The sequence below is a fragment of the Electrona antarctica genome (assembly GCF_951216825.1).
Source record: "Electrona antarctica genome assembly, contig: scaffold_127, whole genome shotgun sequence".
Classification (NCBI taxonomy): Eukaryota; Metazoa; Chordata; class Actinopteri; order Myctophiformes; family Myctophidae; genus Electrona; species Electrona antarctica.
Genome location: NW_027636977.1, coordinates 34,946 through 59,062, shown reverse-complemented (window position 1 = coordinate 59,062; position 24,117 = coordinate 34,946). Strand labels below are relative to the sequence as shown.

Sequence of the window (24,117 nt, the reverse complement as noted above, 5' to 3'; positions counted from 1 at the left end):
CCCTTCTCTAAAACACCCTGGACAACGCTCCACACGTCCCAGACTCTTCTCCCTTCTCTAAAACACCCTGGACAACGCTCCACACGTCCCAGACTCTTCTCCCTTCTCTAAAACACCCTGGACAACGCTCCACGCGTCCCAGACTCTTCTCCCTTCTCTAAAACATCCTGGACAACGCTCCACACGTCCCAGACTCTTCTCCCTTCTCTAAAACACCCTGGACAACGCTCCACGCGTCCCAGACTCTTCTCCCTTCTCTAAAACACCCTGGACAACGCTCCACGCGTCCCAGACTCTTCTCCCTTCTCTAAAACACCCTGGACAACGCTCCACGCGTCCCAGACTCTTCTCCCTTCTCTAAAACACCCTGGACAACGCTCCACGCGTCCCAGACTCTTCTCCCTTCTCTAAAACACCCTGGACAACGCTCCACACGTCCCAGACTCTTCTCCCTTCTCTAAAACACCCTGGACAACGCTCCACACGTCCCAGACTCTTCTCCCTTCTCTAAAACACCCTGGACAACGCTCCACACGTCCCAGACTCTTCTCCCTTCTCTAAAACACCCTGGACAACGCTCCACACGTCCCAGACTCTTCTCCCTTCTCTAAAACATCCTGGACAACGCTCCACACTCCCTTCTCTAAAACACCCTGGACAACGCTCCACACGTCCCAGACTCTTCTCCCTTCTCTAAAACACCCTGGACAACGCTCCACATGTCCCAGACTCTTCTCCCTTCTCTAAAACACCCTGGACAACGCTCCACGCGTCCCAGACTCTTCTCCCTTCTCTAAAACACCCTGGACAACGCTCCACGCGTCCCAGACTCTTCTCCCTTCTCTAAAACACCCTGGACAACGCTCCACGCGTCCCAGACTCTTCTCCCTTCTCTAAAACACCCTGGACAACGCTCCACGCGTCCCAGACTCTTCTCCCTTCTCTAAAACACCCTGGACAACGCTCCACACGTCCCAGACTCTTCTCCCTTCTCTAAAACACCCTGGACAACGCTCCACACGTCCCAGACTCTTCTCCCTTCTCTAAAACACCCTGGACAACGCTCCACACGTCCCAGACTCTTCTCCCTTCTCTAAAACACCCTGGACAACGCTCCACACGTCCCAGACTCTTCTCCCTTCTCTAAAACATCCTGGACAACGCTCCACACTCCCTTCTCTAAAACACCCTGGACAACGCTCCACACGTCCCAGACTCTTCTCCCTTCTCTAAAACACCCTGGACAACGCTCCACATGTCCCAGACTCTTCTCCCTTCTCTAAAACACCCTGGACAACGCTCCACGCGTCCCAGACTCTTCTCCCTTCTCTAAAACATCCTGGACAACGCTCCACACGTCCCAGACTCTTCTCCCTTCTCTAAAACACCCTGGACAACGCTCCACGCGTCCCAGACTCTTCTCCCTTCTCTAAAACACCCTGGACAACGCTCCACGCGTCCCAGACTCTTCTCCCTTCTCTAAAACACCCTGGACAACGCTCCACGCGTCCCAGACTCTTCTCCCTTCTCTAAAACACCCTGGACAACGCTCCACGCGTCCCAGACTCTTCTCCCTTCTCTAAAACACCCTGGACAACGCTCCACACGTCCCAGACTCTTCTCCCTTCTCTAAAACACCCTGGACAACGCTCCACACGTCCCAGACTCTTCTCCCTTCTCTAAAACACCCTGGACAACGCTCCACACGTCCCAGACTCTTCTCCCTTCTCTAAAACACCCTGGACAACGCTCCACACGTCCCAGACTCTTCTCCCTTCTCTAAAACATCCTGGACAACGCTCCACACTCCCTTCTCTAAAACACCCTGGACAACGCTCCACACGTCCCAGACTCTTCTCCCTTCTCTAAAACACCCTGGACAACGCTCCACATGTCCCAGACTCTTCTCCCTTCTCTAAAACACCCTGGACAATGCTCCACACGTCCCAGACTCTTCTCCCTTCTCTAAAACACCCTGGACAACGCTCCACACGTCCCAGACTCTTCTCCCTTCTCTAAAACACCCTGGACAACGCTCCACACGTCCCAGACTCTTCTCCCTTCTCTAAAACACCCTGGACAACGCTCCACACGTCCCAGACTCTTCTCCCTTCTCTAAAACATCCTGGACAACGCTCCACACTCCCTTCTCTAAAACACCCTGGACAACGCTCCACACGTCCCAGACTCTTCTCCCTTCTCTAAAACACCCTGGACAACGCTCCACATGTCCCAGACTCTTCTCCCTTCTCTAAAACACCCTGGACAACGCTCCACGCGTCCCAGACTCTTCTCCCTTCTCTAAAACACCCTGGACAACGCTCCACGCGTCCCAGACTCTTCTCCCTTCTCTAAAACACCCTGGACAACGCTCCACGCGTCCCAGACTCTTCTCCCTTCTCTAAAACACCCTGGACAACGCTCCACACGTCCCAGACTCTTCTCCCTTCTCTAAAACACCCTGGACAACGCTCCACACGTCCCAGACTCTTCTCCCTTCTCTAAAACACCCTGGACAACGCTCCACACGTCCCAGACTCTTCTCCCTTCTCTAAAACACCCTGGACAACGCTCCACACGTCCCAGACTCTTCTCCCTTCTCTAAAACATCCTGGACAACGCTCCACACTCCCTTCTCTAAAACACCCTGGACAACGCTCCACACGTCCCAGACTCTTCTCCCTTCTCTAAAACACCCTGGACAACGCTCCACGTGTCCCAGACTCTTCTCCCTTCTCTAAAACACCCTGGACAACGCTCCACACGTCCCAGACTCTTCTCCCTTCTCTAAAACACCCTGGACAACGCTCCACACTCCCTTCTCTAAAACACCCTGGACAACGCTCCACACGTCCCAGACTCTTCTCCCTTCTCTAAAACACCCTGGACAACGCTCCACGTGTCCCAGACTCTTCTCCCTTCTCTAAAACACCCTGGACAACGCTCAACACGTCCCAGACTCTTCTCCCTTCTCTAAAACACCCTGGACAACGCTCCACACGTCCCAGACTCTTCTCCCTTCTCTAAAACATCCTGGACAACGCTCCACACGTCCCAGACTCTTCTCCCTTCTCTAAAACACCCTGGACAACGCTCCACACGTCCCAGACTCTTCTCCCTTCTCTAAAACACCCTGGACAACGCTCCACACGTCCCAGACTCTTCTCCCTTCTCTAAAACACCCTGGACAACGCTCCACACGTCCCAGACTCTTCTCCCTTCTCTAAAACACCCTGGACAACGCTCCACACGTCCCAGACTCTTCTCCCTTCTCTAAAACATCCTGGACAACGCTCCACACGTCCCAGACTCTTCTCCCTTCTCTAAAACACCCTGGACAACGCTCCACACGTCCCAGACTCTTCTCCCTTCTCTAAAACACCCTGGACAACGCTCCACACGTCCCAGACTCTTCTCCCTTCTCTAAAACACCCTGGACAACGCTCCACACGTCCCAGACTCTTCTCCCTTCTCTAAAACACCCTGGACAACACTCCACGCGTCCCAGACTCTTCTCCCTTCTCTAAAACACCCTGGACAACGCTCCACACGTCCCAGACTCTGATATAAAGTGCTATATCAGTATCTATGCATGTTGTATTATATTCTTTTTTTATTAACAACCTCTTAACGACACGCAGCTGCACATGGTTGAGGTCCTTCAGCACGTCCATCATGGTCGGCTCCGCCCCCTGAGACCTTCCTGCCTGGCTATTGGTCCCCCTGATGGAGGAGGAGGAGCCATCACTGATTCCTGCCAGCCCATTGGTCCCCCTGATGGAGGAGGAGGAGGAGCTTAGGCAGGGAGGAGGGGGAGGTGGGGGTGGAGGAGGAGGAGGGGGAGGTGGGCGGAGAGGTGTGGAGGTCATCACAGGGCCGTCCACTGATTGGTTCAGAGCGGGGGGAGGAGTCATCACTGATTGGATGAGACCTAGAAGACACACCCCCAGCAAAATTAATGAACATCATGAAAAATAAACAACTTTAAAATCTCTGGACTCTGAACATTAACAATTTAACGTTTGAACTTTAACCTGAAAAAAGTAAGTAAAAGGCCTGTAATGTATATATATATTTTTTTAATATATATATATATATATATATATATATATATATATTATTTTTTTTAATATGCGTATGTCCCTTAGCAGAGCAAAGTAATGTTATCAGTCAGGTGCTACGATGCGTATGTCCCTTAGCAGCATATGATATGACGTCATATGCTGGCACGAAGCTGACCGTGCAGGTATGTTTTCCGTCATGCTACGAAGCGTATGTCCCATGACGTGATGAAGATATGTACCAATGCCAGGTTATAATTGGTTTACGATGGTGTCATAATGATGAAATGTTTCAGTGTCGGGTGGACTAAAGGGACATACGCATCAAACCACCCGAGTAACCACATTATACCACTAACCAACTCAGAAATTACATACATACATATAGACATATACATATATATAGACATATGTGACCCCTCACAGTAGTTTGATATACAAGGGGGCCATGGTCATTTTTCAGTTTTTTACATATTATGAAACTACATAATGTAAGCTTTCATATGATGTATTGTTCATTGAAATTGGAAAAAAATATATGACCATCTGAAACTTGTTGAACTGGAAACCCCAAAGCAGAGAATTTCCCCTGCAAAGATGTTAGCACCTCTGGGCCCCAGGAATGGGTGTGACAATAGATACTTGTCTCCACCCCTAATGGCTTGCATAATCACTCCCCCACCCACTAACCACTCCCCCACTAGGCTAGCTGTCAGTGAACACTTAGTAGGCAGTGTGCTAAAGTACATGTTGTTTTACTTAAGTTAAAGTATCAATATTGCAATATAGAAATATAGGACTGACGTTGTTTAGTGTATGTTTTGTAATAATACAATCTAAAAAGTAACTAGTAGGCTAACTGAGTTTTCAAATAAATACATGTGGAGTAAAACTATTTGCAGCCTTGTAGTTTTAGACCCATGCTTTTAATTGCTACATTTAAAAATGCTGTATGTTTACATTACATTATTATTAATATGTACAAAGGTACCTTTTTTACCCCTAAATGCATGGCTTAAATCAGCCGTGCACTGATGTGAAAGAGTTAAAATCTTTTCAACAGAAAGTCAGGGGGAAAAATACCTTAGACGTTTGTTATGATCCTTTCCACGTTTTAAGAAGATCACACCAGGATTTGTACTACACATGTCATCACATTCAATATTTGAGCTGTTCTTCTAACAACAACAATGTCATGGATTGAACAAATTATATAAAAGACGGATTTCACCGCGATGCGCGACCACGCGGACACGCAATGTTATTCTTTCAGTATTGATCATCAGGCAGCAGCATCCAACGGTAATACAGTTACAAAGATTTAAACACAGTGCTAAACCACACATAGCTACACGTGTTCACTGATATAAAGGGCAAAATAATGGATTACAAGTAACTACAACAATCTCGTCAGAACGCACAGCTGTGTGTAGTGTGGAGACCACAAACACAAAACTGGCAGCGACTTTTTTTTCTTCAGTGGACGACGACGGCTACGTGAAACTGGAGAACAATACATAGGTCTGGCCAATCGAAACAACTCTATGTAAATACGTGCAGGAATGTTCACACCCCCAAAATACGCAAATAATCTTTCATTACAGAGACATTTTTGCAATGTAATTACAACGACTTAATGACACTAAAACGACTTTCTGATGGAATAAAAACATTCTTTAACATTCCAACTGTGTTAATGTGGCAAAAAACGAAAACCACAAAAAAAAAAAAAAAAGCTATTTTGGTCTATTGTGGAGTTTCATTAGAGCCGACTTGACTTGTGGTTGAAAATACTGTGAGGGGTCACATATGAGCATATGACGTGATGAATATATGTACCAATGCCAGGGTATAATTGGTTATCGATGTTGACGTAACGATGACATGTTTCAGTGTCGGGTGGACTAAAGGTAATGCCCCTATGTATACATGTATGTAATCTGACACCACTGCCATAACAGGCATAAGTAATCATTACCATACTTCAAAATACTACTTGTTTTCCTCCAAAAGCAAGGTACGTAGCAAATAGCTAAACCTAATAATTCAATATTGCAAACGTTCTTTCACAGAGAGGCTGAGATTTGAAGGTTTGTAGCGGTCGACAGTACTTGCACACTCTGCTTGCACACTAGTAGGCCATTTATGGCCTACTAGTGTGCAACAAGCAAGTAGACACTCGACAGAGTGCAGTTCTAGTTATTATTATTTTATTAATAATTATTATAAATGTGCATAAGTTTTGCATAAAAGTTTTTTTTGTTTTTTTTTTTACAAAATTTCCTCTGCAAAGTCCTAGTAGTACAAAGTAGTAGTAAGGTTGAAATCTATTTTTGCAACTAGAGTTAGACTTTAATATATTAGCGCCCATCACTTCACACGGGTGTGATTTTTCATTTCACTACACCTTGTAACCCATTTTGACCTGAGATCAGATTCTAAAAATGTCTTCTACATCCTGACAATTTTCTGAAAAAGCTGTTTCTATGTCGTTCTTCGATTTTTCAAAATTATCTACAGGTACAAGCTTGTCGCGCGCCACTCGGTGGCACGCTATGAGCTTGTAGATCTGATATGTTTCAATAGCTAAAGCATAACATAATGCTAACACCAAAAGGGGTTAAGCCCCGCCCCCAGAATATTTGACAAAATGGTTCAAAGCTACATTAAAGCGTGAAAAGAGGAGTTAACGGGCAATTATGGACACTGTATTTTGCCCGTAAACCTCAAGTTTAGCAGCATATACAGTAATATACGGTAATATACAGGTGTGATGGTACATATACAGTAATATACGGTAATATACAGGTGTGATGGTACATATACAGTAATATACGGTAATATACAGGTGTGATGGTACATATACAGTAATATACGGTAATATACAGGTGTGATGGTACATATACAGTAATATACGGTAATATACAGGTGTGATGGTACAACTCGGGAGTTTACCGGAGTTTGTTGGAAAGTTTAACGGGAGTTTCCAGTAATATACACATCCGTATTCCATGCTTTTTGCGCAGTAGAACCCATTTCGACCATTCCGTTGCTCCAGACTGTACGACGGAAGCATTTATATTTCACTCATGATCAGAGCTTCCGTTGCTCCAGACTGTACGACGGAAGCATTTATATTTCAGTCATGATCAGAGCTTCCGTTGCTCCAGACTGTATTTATATTTGACTCATGATCAGAGCTTCCGTTGCTCCAGACTGTATGACGGAAGCGTTTATATTTCACTCATGATCAGAGCTTCCGTTGCTCCAGACTGTACGACGGAAGCATTTATATTTCACTCATGATCAGAGCTTCCGTTGCTCCAGACTGTATTTATATTTGACTCATGATCAGAGCTTCCGTTGCTCCAGACTGTATGACGGAAGCGTTTATATTTCACTCATGATCAGAGCTTCCGTTGCTCCAGACTGTACGACGGAAGCATTTATATTTTACTCATGATCAGAGCTTCCGTTGCTCCAGACTGTACGACGGAAGCATTTATATTTTACTCATGATCAGAGCTTCCGTTGCTCCAGACTGTACGACGGAAGCATTTATATTTCACTCATGATCAGAGCTTCTGTTGTTCCAGACTGTATTTATATTTGACTCATGATCAGAGCTTCCGTTGCTCCAGACTGTATTTATATTTGACTCATGATCAGAGCTTCCGTTGCTCCAGACTGTACGACGGAAGCATTTATATTTTACTCATGATCAGAGCTTCCGTTGCTCCAGACTGTACGACGGAAGCATTTATATTTTACTCATGATCAGAGCTTCCGTTGCTCCAGACTGTACGACGGAAGCATTTATATTTCACTCATGATCAGAGCTTCTGTTGTTCCAGACTGTATTTATATTTGACTCATGATCAGAGCTTCCGTTGCTCCAGACTGTATTTATATTTGACTCATGATCAGAGCTTCCGTTGCTCCAGACTGTACGACGGAAGCATTTATATTTCACTCATGATCAGAGCTTCTGTTGTTCCAGACTGTATTTATATTTGACTCATGATCAGAGCTTCCGTTGCTCCAGACTGTATTTATATTTGACTCATGATCAGAGCTTCCGTTGCTCCAGACTGTATTTATATTTGACTCATGATCAGAGCTTCCGTTGCTCCAGACTGTATTTATATTTGACTCATGATCAGAGCTTCCGTTGCTCCAGACTGTATGACGGAAGCGTTTATATTTCACTCATGATCAGAGCTTCCGTTGCTCCAGACTGTACGACGGAAGCATTTATATTTTACTCATGATCAGAGCTTCCGTTGCTCCAGACTGTACGACGGAAGCATTTATATTTTACTCATGATCAGAGCTTCCGTTGCTCCAGACTGTACGACGGAAGCATTTATATTTCACTCATGATCAGAGCTTCTGTTGTTCCAGACTGTATTTATATTTGACTCATGATCAGAGCTTCCGTTGCTCCAGACTGTATTTATATTTGACTCATGATCAGAGCTTCCGTTGCTCCAGACTGTACGACGGAAGCATTTATATTTTACTCATGATCAGAGCTTCCGTTGCTCCAGACTGTACGACGGAAGCATTTATATTTTACTCATGATCAGAGCTTCCGTTGCTCCAGACTGTACGACGGAAGCATTTATATTTCACTCATGATCAGAGCTTCTGTTGTTCCAGACTGTATTTATATTTGACTCATGATCAGAGCTTCCGTTGCTCCAGACTGTATTTATATTTGACTCATGATCAGAGCTTCCGTTGCTCCAGACTGTACGACGGAAGCATTTATATTTCACTCATGATCAGAGCTTCTGTTGTTCCAGACTGTATTTATATTTGACTCATGATCAGAGCTTCCGTTGCTCCAGACTGTATTTATATTTGACTCATGATCAGAGCTTCCGTTGCTCCAGACTGTATGACGGAAGCGTTTATATTTCACTCATGATCAGAGCTTCCGTTGCTCCAGACTGTACGACGGAAGCATTTATATTTTACTCATGATCAGAGCTTCCGTTGCTCCAGACTGTACGACGGAAGCATTTATATTTTACTCATGATCAGAGCTTCCGTTGCTCCAGACTGTACGACGGAAGCATTTATATTTCACTCATGATCAGAGCTTCTGTTGTTCCAGACTGTATTTATATTTGACTCATGATCAGAGCTTCCGTTGCTCCAGACTGTATTTATATTTGACTCATGATCAGAGCTTCCGTTGCTCCAGACTGTACGACGGAAGCATTTATATTTCACTCATGATCAGAGCTTCTGTTGTTCCAGACTGTATTTATATTTGACTCATGATCAGAGCTTCCGTTGCTCCAGACTGTATTTATATTTGACTCATGATCAGAGCTTCCGTTGCTCCAGACTGTATTTATATTTGACTCATGATCAGAGCTTCCGTTGCTCCAGACTGTATTTATATTTGACTCATGATCAGAGCTTCCGTTGCTCCAGACTGTATTTATATTTGACTCATGATCAGAGCTTCCGTTGCTCCAGACTGTATTTATATTTCACTCATGATCAGAGCTTCCGTTGCTCCAGACTGTATTTATATTTCACTCATGATCAGAGCTTCCGTTGCTCCAGACTGTATTTATATTTTACTCATGATCAGAGCTTCCGTTGCTCCAGACTGTATTTATATTTGACTCATGATCAGAGCTTCCGTTGCTCCAGACTGTATTTATATTTGACTCATGATCAGAGCTTCCGTTGCTCCAGACTGTATTTATATTTGACTCATGATCAGAGCTTCCGTTGCTCCAGACTGTATTTATATTTTACTCATGATCAGAGCTTCCGTTGCTCCAGACTGTATTTATATTTGACTCATGATCAGAGCTTCCGTTGCTCCAGACTGTATTTATATTTGACTCATGATCAGAGCTTCCGTTGCTCCAGACTGTATTTATATTTTACTCATGATCAGAGCTTCCGTTGCTCCAGACTGTATTTATATTTGACTCATGATCAGAGCTTCCGTTGCTCCAGACTGTATTTATATTTGACTCATGATCAGAGCTTCCGTTGCTCCAGACTGTATTTATATTTGACTCATGATCAGAGCTTCCGTTGCTCCAGACTGTATTTATATTTTACTCATGATCAGAGCTTCCGTTGCTCCAGACTGTATTTATATTTGACTCATGATCAGAGCTTCCGTTGCTCCAGACTGTATTTATATTTGACTCATGATCAGAGCTTCCGTTGCTCCAGACTGTATTTATATTTGACTCATGATCAGAGCTTCCGTTGCTCCAGACTGTATTTATATTTGACTCATGATCAGAGCTTCCGTTGCTCCAGACTGTATTTATATTTTACTCATGATCAGAGCTTCCGTTGCTCCAGACTGTATTTATATTTGACTCATGATCAGAGCTTCCGTTGCTCCAGACTGTATTTATATTTGACTCATGATCAGAGCTTCCGTTGCTCCAGACTGTATTTATATTTGACTCATGATCAGAGCTTCCGTTGCTCCAGACTGTATTTATATTTTACTCATGATCAGAGCTTCCGTTGCTCCAGACTGTATTTATATTTGACTCATGATCAGAGCTTCCGTTGCTCCAGACTGTATTTATATTTGACTCATGATCAGAGCTTCCGTTGCTCCAGACTGTATTTATATTTTACTCATGATCAGAGCTTCCGTTGCTCCAGACTGTATTTATATTTGACTCATGATCAGAGCTTCCGTTGCTCCAGACTGTATTTATATTTGACTCATGATCAGAGCTTCCGTTGCTCCAGACTGTATTTATATTTGACTCATGATCAGAGCTTCCGTTGCTCCAGACTGTATTTATATTTTACTCATGATCAGAGCTTCCGTTGCTCCAGACTGTATTTATATTTGACTCATGATCAGAGCTTCCGTTGCTCCAGACTGTATTTATATTTGACTCATGATCAGAGCTTCCGTTGCTCCAGACTGTATTTATATTTGACTCATGATCAGAGCTTCCGTTGCTCCAGACTGTATTTATATTTGACTCATGATCAGAGCTTCCGTTGCTCCAGACTGTATTTATATTTTACTCATGATCAGAGCTTCCGTTGCTCCAGACTGTATTTATATTTGACTCATGATCAGAGCTTCCGTTGCTCCAGACTGTATTTATATTTGACTCATGATCAGAGCTTCCGTTGCTCCAGACTGTATTTATATTTGACTCATGATCAGAGCTTCCGTTGCTCCAGACTGTATTTATATTTTACTCATGATCAGAGCTTCCGTTGCTCCAGACTGTATTTATATTTGACTCATGATCAGAGCTTCCGTTGCTCCAGACTGTATTTATATTTGACTCATGATCAGAGCTTCCGTTGCTCCAGACTGTATTTATATTTGACTCATGATCAGAGCTTCCGTTGCTCCAGACTGTATTTATATTTGACTCATGATCAGAGCTTCCGTTGCTCCAGACTGTATTTATATTTGACTCATGATCAGAGCTTCCGTTGCTCCAGACTGTATTTATATTTGACTCATGATCAGAGCTTCCGTTGCTCCAGACTGTATTTATATTTGACTCATGATCAGAGCTTCCGTTGCTCCAGACTGTATTTATATTTGACTCATGATCAGAGCTTCCGTTGCTCCAGACTGTATTTATATTTGACTCATGATCAGAGCTTCCGTTGCTCCAGACTGTATGAAGCCTGTGAGGCAACAGTCTGGCAACGCGAGACTAAACCGCCGGGGATCGAACGCCCGACTTCCGAAGCTCCGAGTGGACACTCCAACCACCAAGGACACTTAGCGTGACTGCTGTGTGTGTGTGTGTGTGTGCGTGTGTGCGTGCGTGCGTGCGTGCGACTGTGCGTGCGTCTGCGTGCGTTTCTTTCCCCACTGTACCTGCAGCCGGTGCAACGCTGACAATCATGGCTATCTGGGCTCGCAGTTTGAGAAGCTCTTCCTCCAGAGCCGAGATCTTCCTCTGGGTGTCTGGGTCAGGGTTCTGCCCCAGGACCATGGCTGTTCTCTGGGTGTGAGGGTCAGCCCTGTGGCCCAGGACCATGGCTGTTCTCTGGGTGTGGATCACAGCAGGTCTGGGGGGGCCTCTGGGGGGGCCTCCAGCCACGTTTTGGCTTGCTGGAAGCACAATCTGATTCCTAAATCAACCGAAGAGTTTGTATTATTATTATTATTATTATTATTATTAGCACAGATTATATTTCTTGGGGAGAACACAAAAGTGAAATATATTGGGTTTTTTTTTAAGATCGTCTGATAAAATGACTACACTGTAAATCGTAAAGGACAAACGGTTTGGTTGCCGTCAGCCCTGATTAGGGTTCATTAGGTTGATTAGGGTTAATTAGGTTGATTAGGGTTCATTAGGTTGATTAGGGTTCATTAGGTTGATTAGGGTTCATTAGGTTGATTAGGGTTAATTAGGTTGATTAGGGATGTCAATTATAGATTAATTCATTTAGGCCTGATGTTGAAAAGTCTTCTGAAAGAATAATAGATTCAAAGATTTGTGCCGCATTTTCACGATTTTTCAAAAAATAGCAGACCTACAAGCTCACTCGGTGAGCCCACAGCCCTCCTATGAGACACAGACTGGTTTCTGAACCGCCCACAGCCCTCACAGACTGGTTTCTGAACTGCCCACAGCCCTCCTATAAGACACAGACTGGTTTCTGAACTGCCCACAGCCCTCCGACTGGCTTCTGAACTGTCCACAGCCCTCCTATGAGACACATACTGGTTTCTGAACTGCCCACAGCCCTCCTATGAGACACAGACTGGTTTCTGAACTGCCCACAGCCCTCCTATGAGACACAGACTGGTTTCTGAAACGCCCACAGCCCTCCTATGAGACACAGACTGGTTTCTGAACTGCCCACAGCCCTCCTATGAGACACAGACTGGTTTCTGAACTGCCCACAGCCCTCCTATGAGACAAACTGGTTTCTGAACCGACCACAGCCCTCCTATGAGACACAGACTGGTTTCTGACACAGACTGGTTTCTGAACTGTCCACAGCCCTCCTATGAGACACAGACTGGCTTCTGAACTGTCCACAGCCCTCCTATGAGACACGGACTGGTTTCTGAACTGCCCACAGCCTTCCTATGAGACACAGACTGGTTTCTGAACTGCCCACAGCCCTCCTATGAGACACAGACTGGTGTCTGAACTGCCCACAGCCCTCCTATGAGACACAGACTGGTTTCTGAACTGCCCACAGCCCTCCTATGAGACACAGACTGGTTTCTGAACCGCCCACAGCCCTCCTATGAGACACAGACTGGTTTCTGAACCGCCCACAGCCCTCCTACACAGACTGGTTTCTGAACCGCCCACAGCCCTCCTATGAGACACAGACTGGTTTCTGAACAGTCCACAGCCCTCAGACACGTATCATTTCCACAAACTTTTCTTTTAGGAGGTATAAGACAGAAAGCCCTAAATATCTGTTAGAGGTGTAATCTGGGACGTTTTTGAATGAATAAAAGTGAATTTAACCAGAGTTAACTACTGGTTATTTGAGTCAACTGTGACACCTACTGGACAACAGCGGTACTGCAGTGAGGTGCAGCAGGTGACTCTGGTGTCATGAATGTGCACGCACGCACGCACGCACGCACGCACGCACGCACGCACGCACGCACGCACGCACAGCGATCTACCAGTAGATCACAAAGGCTATGCAGGTAGAACACATGAAATCACCCTAAATAATATTTAATCTAATGTATGTAAAATGAAATGCAAGTTTTTATTTTAACATTCACTTCTTTAGTTTTAGTTTTAACATGGGTCTATTCACTGCTTTAGTTTTAGTTTTAACATGGGTCTATTCACTGCTTTAGTTTTAACATGGGTCTATTCACTGCTTTAGTTTTATTTTTTACATGGGTCTATTCACTGCTTTAGTTTTAGTTTTAACATGGGTCTATTCACTGCTTTATTTTTAACATGGGTCTATTCACTGCTTTAGTTTTAACATGGGTCTATTCACTGCTTTAGTTTTAACATGGGTCTATTCACTGCTTTAGTTTTAACATGGGTCTATTCACTGCTTTAGTTTTAACATGGGTCTATTCACTGCTTTAGTTTTAACATGGGTCTATTCACTGCTTTAATTTTTACATGGGTCTATTCACTGCTTTAGTTTTAGTTTTAACATGGGTCTATTCACTGCTTTAGTTTTAACATGGGTATATTCACTGCTTTAGTTTTAGTTTTAACATGGGTCTATTCACTGCTTTAGTTTTAGTTTTAACATGGGTCCAATCACTGCTTTAGTTTTAGTTTTAACATGGGTCTATTCACTGCTTTAATTTTAACATGGGTCTGTTCACTGCTTTAGTTTTAGTTTTAACATGGGTCTATTCACTGCTTTAGTTTTAACATGGGTCTGTTCACTGCTTGAGTTTTAGTTTTAACATGGGTCTATTCACTGCTTTAGTTTTAGTTTTAACATGGGTCTATTCACTGCTTTAGTTTTAACATGGGTATATTCACTGCTTTAGTTTTAGTTTTAACATGGGTCTATTCACTGCTTTAGTTTTAGTTTTAACATGGGTCTATTCACTGCTTTAGTTTTAACATGGGTATGTTCACTGCTTTAGTTTTAGTTTTAACATGGGTCTATTCACTGCTTTAGTTTTAGTTTTAACATGGGTCTATTCACTGCTTTAGTTTTAGTTTTAACATGGGTCTATTCACTGCTTTAGTTTTAGTTTTAACATGGGTCTATTCACTGCTTTAGTTTTAACATGGGTCTATTCACTGCTTTAGTTTTAACATGGGTCTATTCACTGCTTTAGTTTTAGTTTTAACATGGGTCTATTCACTGCATTAGTTTTAACATGGGTCTATTCACTGCTTTAGTTTTAACATGGGTCTATTCACTGCTTTAGTTTTAACATGGGTCTATTCACTGCTTTAGTTTTAACATGGGTCTATTCACTGCTTTAGTTTTAGTTTTAACATGGGTCTATTCACTGCTTTAGTTTTAGTTTTAACATGGGTCTATTCACTGCTTTAGTTTTAGTTTTAACATGGGTCTATTCACTGCTTTAGTTTTAGTTTTAACATGGGTCTATTCACTGCTTTAGTTTTAGTTTTAACATGGGTCTATTCACTGCTTTAGTTTTAGTTTTAACATGGGTCTATTCACTGCTTTAGTTTTAACATGGGTCTATTCACTGCTTTAGTTTTAGTTTTAACATGGGTCTATTCACTGCTTTAGTTTTAACATGGGTCTATTCACTGCTTTAGTTTTAACATGGGTCTATTCACTGCTTTAGTTTTAACATGGGTCTGTTCACTGCTTTAGTTTTAACATGGGTCTATTCACTGCTTTAGTTTTAACATGGGTCTATTCACTGCTTTAGTTTTAACATGGGTCTATTCACTGCTTTAGTTTTAACATGGGTCTATTCACTGCTTTAGTTTTAGTTTTAACATGGGTCTATTCACTGCTTTAGTTTTAACATGGGTCTATTCACTGCTTTAGTTTTAGTTTTAACATGGGTCTATTCACTGCTTTAGTTTTAACATGGGTCTATTCACTGCTTTAGTTTTAGTTTTAACATGGGTTTATTCACTGCTTTAGTTTTAACATGGGTCTATTCACTGCTTTAGTTTTAGTTTTAACATGGGTTTATTCACTGCTTTAGTTTTAACATGGGTCTATTCACTGCTTTAGTTTTAGTTTTAACATGGGTCTATTCACTGCTTTAGTTTTAGTTTTAACATGGGTCTATTCACTGCTTTAGTTTTAACATGGGTCTATTCACTGCTTTAGTTTTAGTTTTAACATGGGTCTATTCACTGCTTTAGTTTTAACATGGGTCTATTCACTGCTTTAGTTTTAGTTTTAACATGGGTCTTTTCACTGCTTTAGTTTTAGTTTTAACATGGGTCTATTCACTGCTTTAGTTTTAGTTTTAACATGGGTCTATTCACTGCTTTAGTTTTAACATGGGTCTATTCACTGTGTGAATGGTTGTATTATTATTATTATTTTAATTTAGTTTTAGTCACATTTTAGTCACCTGGAATGTCTTAGTGTTAGTCTAGTTGTAGTCGACTAAATGTCATAAGATTTTAGACGACTATATCTACGGTTGATTTAGTCGACTAAATTGTATTTTGGTGACTGCAATGACTGTTTTTTTCACTTGCTGGAAATAGACGAGTGCGACGCGTTGTTTAAATTTACTTTCCATTTAGTTTTCCTCAGTGGAAAAAGGTAGTCAACGAACATTTTTCGTCTTAGTTTTAGTCGACAAAAACAACACTGTTTGGTACCAGTAGGGACCAGTAGGGGGCGGTCGTAGGTACCTGATCCTGGTGAAGCCGTCCCATTGGTCCTCGGCGACCCACAGCACGTCAGCCAATGAGGGCACGTGGGAGGCGGGCGTCTCCATGGCGACGTCAACGAGACCGCGACCATGTTCAAAGATCTGATGACATCATCAACATGAGACAACAACAACAATTTAGACAGTTTCTGTCAGTGGTGCTCAATAATTCAAGTCAAGGACCCCAAAATCCTATATTTATCTGTATTTGGCCGGCGACCCCAATCTGAAAATATGTACCCCCCCCACGTTCCCTACCTGAAGGTGTTGCCTTGGTGAAGGTGTTATGGGGAGATTTGTTCCAATCATCCGAACGACACTGCGATACTGTCCACACAGCTCACTGTCCCACACCGGAACCAACTAGAAATGCGCACGCACGCACGCACGCACGCACACGCACACGCGCACGCGCACGCGCACGCGCACGCGCACACGCACACGCACACGCACACGCACACGCACACGCACACGCACACACACACACACACACACAGGGAAAGAGAATCCATCAATTACGAGCAGTACTGAACAACACGACATGTACTAGTGACTACAAACTAGTGAGTCTCTAGTTGAGTCTCTCACCACCGCGGCTCAATGACATCACCAAAGCTCAATGACATCACCGCGGCTCAATGACATCACCGCGGCTCAATGACGTCATGTTGTAGTTTTAGTAAAAACAGAGAGATGTGTTTGGGTGAGCGGTGAGTCTCTTACCACCGCGGCTCAGTGACGTCATGTTGTAGTTTTAGTAAAAACAGAGAGATGTGTTTGGGTGAGCGGTGAGTCTCTTACCGCCGCGGCTCAGTGACGTCATGTTGTAGTTTTAGTAAAAACAGAGAGATGTGTTTGGGTGAGCGGTGAGTCTCTTACCGCCGCGGCTCAGTGACTCATGTTGTAGTTTTAGTAAAAACAGAGAGATGTGTTTGGGTGAGCGGTGAGTCTCTTACCACCGCGGCTCAGTGACGTCATGTTGTAGTTTTAGTAAAAACAGAGAGATGTGTTTGGGTGAGCGGTGAGTCTCTTACCACCGCGGGTCAGTGACGTCATGTTGTAGTTTTAGTAAAAACAGAGAGATGTGTTTGGGTGAGCGGTGAGTCTCTTACCACCGCGGCTCAGTGACATCATGTTGTAGTTTTAGTAAAAAACAGAGAGGTGTGTTTGGAGTGAGCGGTGAGTCTCTTACCACCGCGGCTCAGTGACGTCATGTTGTAGTTTTAGTAAAAACAGAGAGATGTGTTTGGGTGAGCGGAGTCTCTTACCACCGCGGCTCAGTGACATCATGTTGTAGTTTTAGTAAAAAACAGAGAGATGTGTTTGGAGTGAGCGGTGAGTCTCGAAAAATGTTCGTCAACTGAAAATAGCAAATCATACAAGCTCACAACGCGTCGCAGCGGAGCAGTGAGCTTGTAGATCTGCTATTTTCAGAAAGTGTAAAATCAGCCATTACGACGGCATCAAGGCCCGCCAAAACACATTTTAGTCGACTAAATCTCAACTGTAGATTTAGTCGACTAAAATCTTATGATATTCAGTCAACTAAAACTAGACTAAACACTAAAACATTCCAGGTGACTAAAATGTGACTGAAACTAAATAAACTATTGAAGAGACTAAATCAGTTGTTCCCAAACCTTTTCATGTCAAGACCCCCCCCCCCCCCCCCCCCCCCCCCAAATCGATATTTATTAGCCCGCCGGACCCCTCCCCCCCAAATCGATATTTATTAGCCCACTTGGTTGCATGCTGAAAATAGTGTAAAAATAGAATTACGACGACATCAAAAGCCCGCCAGAATACACTTTAGTCGACTAAATCAACTGCATATTTAGTCGACTAAAATCACATGACATTTAGGCGACAAAAAACTAGACAAATATTTTGTCATTCCAGCTGTTTTGAGATATTAGAAGTAGAACCTTACCTTACCTAATCAGACCTACGTCACCGACCTGAGAAACATCCGTATAGATTACACATGAATATGAAGTTGGTATATTTCCTGTTATTAAGCGGTAGAGTTTGTAGGCATTTTATAGTATTAAAATGAAGTATTAAAAAAAAAGCCTTCTACATCCTGACAGTTTTCTGAAAAACCCTGTTTCTATATCAGTGGTTCTCACAGGGTTAAACCTCATGTTTCTATATCAGTGGTTCTCACAGGGTTAACACCCTCATGTTTCTATATCAGTGGTTCTCACAGGGTTAAAACCCTCATGTTTCTATGTCAGTGGTTCTCACAGGGTTAAACCCTATGTTTCTATATCAGTGGTTCTCACAGGGTTAAACCTCATGTTTCTATGTCAGTGGTTCTCACAGGGTTAAACCTCATGTTTCTATATCAGTGGTTCTCACAGGGTTAAAACCCTCATGTTTCTATGTCAGTGGTTCTCACAGGGTTAAAACCCTCATGTTTCTATGTCAGTGGTTCTCACAGGGTTAAAACCCTCATGTTTCTATGTCAGTGGTTCTCACAGGGTTAAAACCCTCATGTTTCTATATCAGTGGTTCTCACAGGGTTAAACCTCATGTTTCTATATCAGTGGTTCTCACAGGGTTAAAACCCTCATGTTTCTATGTCAGTGGTTCTCACAGGGTTAAAACCTCATGTTTCTATGTCAGTGGTTCTCAAACATATTCATTTCAAGGACCCCAAAATCCAAATATATAAGACATTGGCCGCCGACCCCTTTCTGACAATATATATATATTCAAAGATTTCAGGCACATTTTCACGATTTTTCAAAAACAGCAGACCTACAAGCTCATAGCGCGGCACAGAGTGCCGCCCTATGAGCTTGTAGATCTGCTATTTTTCAACAGTGAAAGCCTAACATAATGCTTAAAACACCAAAAGGGGTTCCCGTCCAGAATGGGGTAATAGATCAGGATCAGAAGTAACTCTGGAAAAGAAAACGTATAAAAAACAGCGTATTTTTACATATCGTTCAGTCCAAATATGAATATGAGTAGGTGGTCAACGGAGCAGGATGAGCCCGTTCTGGGCAGGAACCCCTTGTGGTGTTTATAGAATTATGTTACGCTTTAGCTGTTGAAAAATAGCAGATCTACAAGCTTTCAATTGGAATCCTGAAAAGTAACCTTTTTAATTGAATTTCAAATGCATTTAGTTACATCAGTTAGTTAGTTGCATTTAGTTAACAGCATCATCTCACCATGTCAGGAACTATATTAATGTGACACATCATCTCACCATGTCAGGAACTATATTAATGTGACACAGCATCTCACCATGTCAGGAACTATATTAATGTGACACAGCATCTCACCATGTCAGGAACTATATTAATGTGACACAGCATCTCACCATGTCAGGAACTATATTAATGTGACACAGCATCTCACCATGTCAGGAACTATATTAATGTGACACATCATCTCACCATGTCAGCAGGAACTCCGAAATACTCCAGGATGGAGCAGAGCAGGTCCAGCACGTCTTCAACCAACGACATGATGGTCTGTCTGTCTGTCTGTCTGTCTGTCTGTCTGTCTGTCTGTCGTGGACTGCACCAGGTTCACATCGGGTCACCTGTAAGGACAGAAGACAGAGTACTGTATGTCAACTAGTGATGGGAAATTAATCGGCAAACACATCGGTATCGGTGAAATAATATATCGGTTTTAGCAGATATTTTATTTGAAATAAACAACTACACTTTAGAAACAAAACCAAATAAACACTACACTTTAGAAACAAGACCAAATAAACACTACACTTTAGAAACAAGACCAAATAAACAACTACACTTTAGAAACAAGACCAAATAAACAACTACACTTTAGAAACAAGACCAAATAAACAACTACACTTTAGAAACAAAACCAAATAAACACTACACTTTAGAAACAAGACCAAATAAACAACTACACTTTAGAAACAAGACCAAATAAACAACTACACTTTAGAAACAAGACCAAATAAACACTACACTTTAGAAACAAGACCAAATAAACAACTACACTTTGGAAACAAGACCAAATAAACAACTACACTTTAGAAACAAGACCAAATAAACAACTACACTTTAGAAACAAGACCAAATAAACAACTACACTTTAGAAACAAGACCAAATAAACACTACACTTTAGAAACAAGCCCAAATAAACAACTACACTTTAGAAACAAGACCAAATAAACACTACACTTTAAAAACAAGCCCAAATAAACAACTACACTTTAGAAACAAGACCAAATAAACAACTACACTTTAGAAACAAGACCAAATAAACAACTACACTAAAAAAGACCAAATAAACAACTACACTTTAGAAACAAGACCAAATAAACAACTACACTTTAGAAACAAGACCAAATAAACAACTACACTTTAGAAACAAGACCAAATAAACAACTACACTTTAGAAACAAAACCAAATAAACAACTATTTTCAGATGGGGGTCGGCGGCCAATTACATATCATGTTTGGGGTCCTTGACATGAAATATTGAGCACCACTGATACAGAAACATACGTCAGGCCTAAATGGGTTAATATAGGCCTACTATCTATCTAATAATTTAGCGATCGCTCGCCCGCTGTCTATTTAGCTCGGTCGCTGTCTGTCCGTCCGTCCGTCCGTCCGTCCGTCCGTCAGTCCGAGTACTTCCGTTGGGACGGACACAGATTAATACTGGGACACACTTTTCCGCGTAACTTGAGTCGTTTCGCCCAGGCGAGCGTTCGCTAAATTATTAGATAGATTACCCACACTGAACATCATTTGCTGTGATGACATTTTATTATACCACTTAAATGGTGTAAAAGATCGGTTTCTCCAGATCGGGTAAATTGCCCGATCAGCGATCGGAGTGAATATCGATCGGCCAGTTATACCAGAGGCTCCGATCAACATGTTATCATTACATCTGTTACACCAGAGGCTCCGATCAACATGTTATCATTACATCTGTTACACCAGAGGCTCCGATCAACATGTTATCATTACATCTGTTACACCAGAGGCTCCGATCAACATGTTATCATTACATCTGTTACACCAGAGGCTCCGATCAACATGTTATCATTACATCTGTTACACCAGAGGCTCCGATCAACATGTTATCATTACATCTGTTACACCAGAGGCTCCGATCAACATGTTATCATTACATCTGTTACACCAGAGGCTCCGATCAACATGTTATCATTACATCTGTTACACCAGAGGCTCCGATCAACATGTTATCATTACATCTGTTACACCAGAGGCTCCGATCAACATGTTATCATTACATCTGTTACACCAGAGGCTCCGATCAACATGTTATCATTACATCTGTTACACCAGAGGCTCCGATCAACATGTTATCATTACATCTGTTACACCAGAGGCTCCGATCAACATGTTATCATTACATCTGTTACACCAGAGGCTCCGATCAACATGTTATCATTACATCTGTTACACCAGAGGCTCCGATCAACATGTTATCATTACATCTGTTACACCAGAGGCTCCGATCAACATGTTATCATTACATCTGTTACACCAGAGGCTCCGATCAACATGTTATCATTACATCTGTTACACCAGAGGCTCCGATCAACATGTTATCATTACATCTGTTACACCAGAGGCTCCGATCAATCGCTCACCTATCGGTGAGACGAGATTCACTCCAGATGACTCATCTGCAATTTAGCTGATTTATCTTTTACACCATTTAAAATGGTATAAAAGTCAATCATACTATAAATAAAACACTAAACCCCTTTTGGTTTTTTAAGCATTATGTTATGCTTTAGCTATTGAAAAATAGCAGACCTACAAGCTCGTAGCGCGGCACTTAGATCTGCTATTTTTTTTAAATCGTGAAAATGTGGCGCAAGTCTTTGAATATATATTCTTTCAGAGCGAACGTTTTTTAACTCAAATCTTTGCTACTGGGGGGAACAACATATTTTCAGATGGGGGTCGGCGGCCAATTACATATATTTTTGTGGTTCCTTGAAATGAAATATTGAGAATCACTGTGAGGTTTTACCGTTTTTCAGAAAACTATCAGGATTTAGAAGACTTCTTTTGTTTTTATTTCGACGTCGGACCTAAATGATATGAATCCATCCATGGTGCAGATGTGCTGTCAAACAGAACTGCAGTGTTCTCATCTAAATATGTATATGTATATGTTTCTTTTCCCTTTTTACCTCCATTATGATGAATTCCTGTTCTGTTCTTTGACTATATAGAAGTGTCTATTTGTACGTCTCTAAATGTTTTGATGAATTTAACAAGGTGGACCCTCTTGTAAACAAGTGTAATGCTTAATTGGGTCGTCCACTCACAGTTTACAGTCTTTTTATTGAGTTGTGCTTGAAATGTACTGTAATTCTGCAAACTGTTAATAAATACTTCAATCAATCAATCAATTACAGTCAGATATACACTGCTAAATAACAATCTATTCTATGATATTGCAATGATTCCATGATGCTACAGAAAGATGTTTGTTTGATTGATTGATTTAAATATGTATTAATAGTTTGCAGAATTACAGTACATTTCAAGCACAAACTCAATACAAAGACTGTGAGTGGACGACACCATAAAGCATTACACTTGTTTACAAGAGGGTCCACCTTGTTCAATTCATCAAAACATTTAGAGACTACAAATATACACTTCTATATAGTCAAAGAACAGAACAGGGGTGGATCTTTGTTGGTTGTAAAGTGTCTTGAGACAACTTGTTGTGATTTGACACTTTAATAAAATTGAATTGAATTGAATTGAACAGGAATTAATCATAAAGGAGGTAAAAAGGGAAAATAAACATATACAGTGAGGGGGCGGGGGGGGGGGGGGCGGTGGGATTGAGATGTTATGGTAAATGTATTTAAACAGCAGCACTGCAGCGTTCTAAAGACTTGTTTACATGAGCATCAGGGTCCTCCATATTCAATTCATCACGACATTTAAAGACATATACACTTAATATCAATCTAGTCCAAATATAACATTGTAAGTATTCCATGATGCTGCAGACACGCACGCGCGCACACATACACACGCACACACACACACGCACGCACGGATGATCAAACAAACACACATCCAGTTAAAACAACATTGTTTTACACACAAACACTAAACACACTCACAGCTCTGTTCGTTGTCTTTGAAGTCCTTTAGACATGTATGTTTATGAAGCGACGTTTTTAAACGTTTATATTAAATATAAAAGCGTCAAAGACGAGACGAAAACTAAAGAAGTGACTTTTAGTCAGCAGCACAACATAACGTCTGGAGGGGTGCCAGATTGTGGGAGAGAAACAGAAACAAGCAGACCAGCCAGGTCTATGGATGAAAACGAGCCCAAATATAAACAACTACACTTTAGAAACGTTATAACCTAATTGCCTCAAATATGCTATTTTAGAAAATAATAATCTTGAAGTATTTGAAAAATGTGTAATGGCATTTTCTTTTAGACATTTTTAACACAGATTATGTATGGGGGTCCCTCCGCAGACAGATACTAAACAACTACACTTTAGAAACAAGACCAATAAACACTACACTTTAGAAACAAGACCAAATAAACAACTACACTTTAGAAACAAGACCAAATAAACACTACACTTTAGAAACAAGACCAAATAAACAACTACACTTTAGAAACAAGACCAAATAAACACTACACTTTAGAAACAAGACCAATAAACAACTACACTTTAGAAACAAGACCAAAT

General features: G+C 42.0%; 1 protein-coding gene across 1 annotated transcript in view; it reads right to left on the bottom strand.

The window, feature by feature from the left end:
• The window catches only part of mtfr2 (mitochondrial fission regulator 2), a 29,695-nt gene extending 5,993 nt beyond the window's left edge, over window positions 1-23,702 (bottom strand). The window contains exons 1-6 of the mRNA XM_079532353.1: window positions 23,527-23,702; window positions 19,803-19,951; window positions 16,651-16,755; window positions 16,373-16,494; window positions 11,923-12,179; window positions 3,625-3,931 (exon numbers count right to left, since the gene is read on the bottom strand). Coding sequence (XP_079388479.1) covers window positions 3,625-3,931; window positions 11,923-12,179; window positions 16,373-16,494; window positions 16,651-16,755; window positions 19,803-19,874 — 863 coding nt within the window. The 5' untranslated portion in view covers window positions 19,875-19,951; window positions 23,527-23,702. The remainder of the gene's footprint in view (window positions 1-3,624; window positions 3,932-11,922; window positions 12,180-16,372; window positions 16,495-16,650; window positions 16,756-19,802; window positions 19,952-23,526) is intronic.
• Window positions 23,703-24,117: the final 415 nt, after the last annotated feature.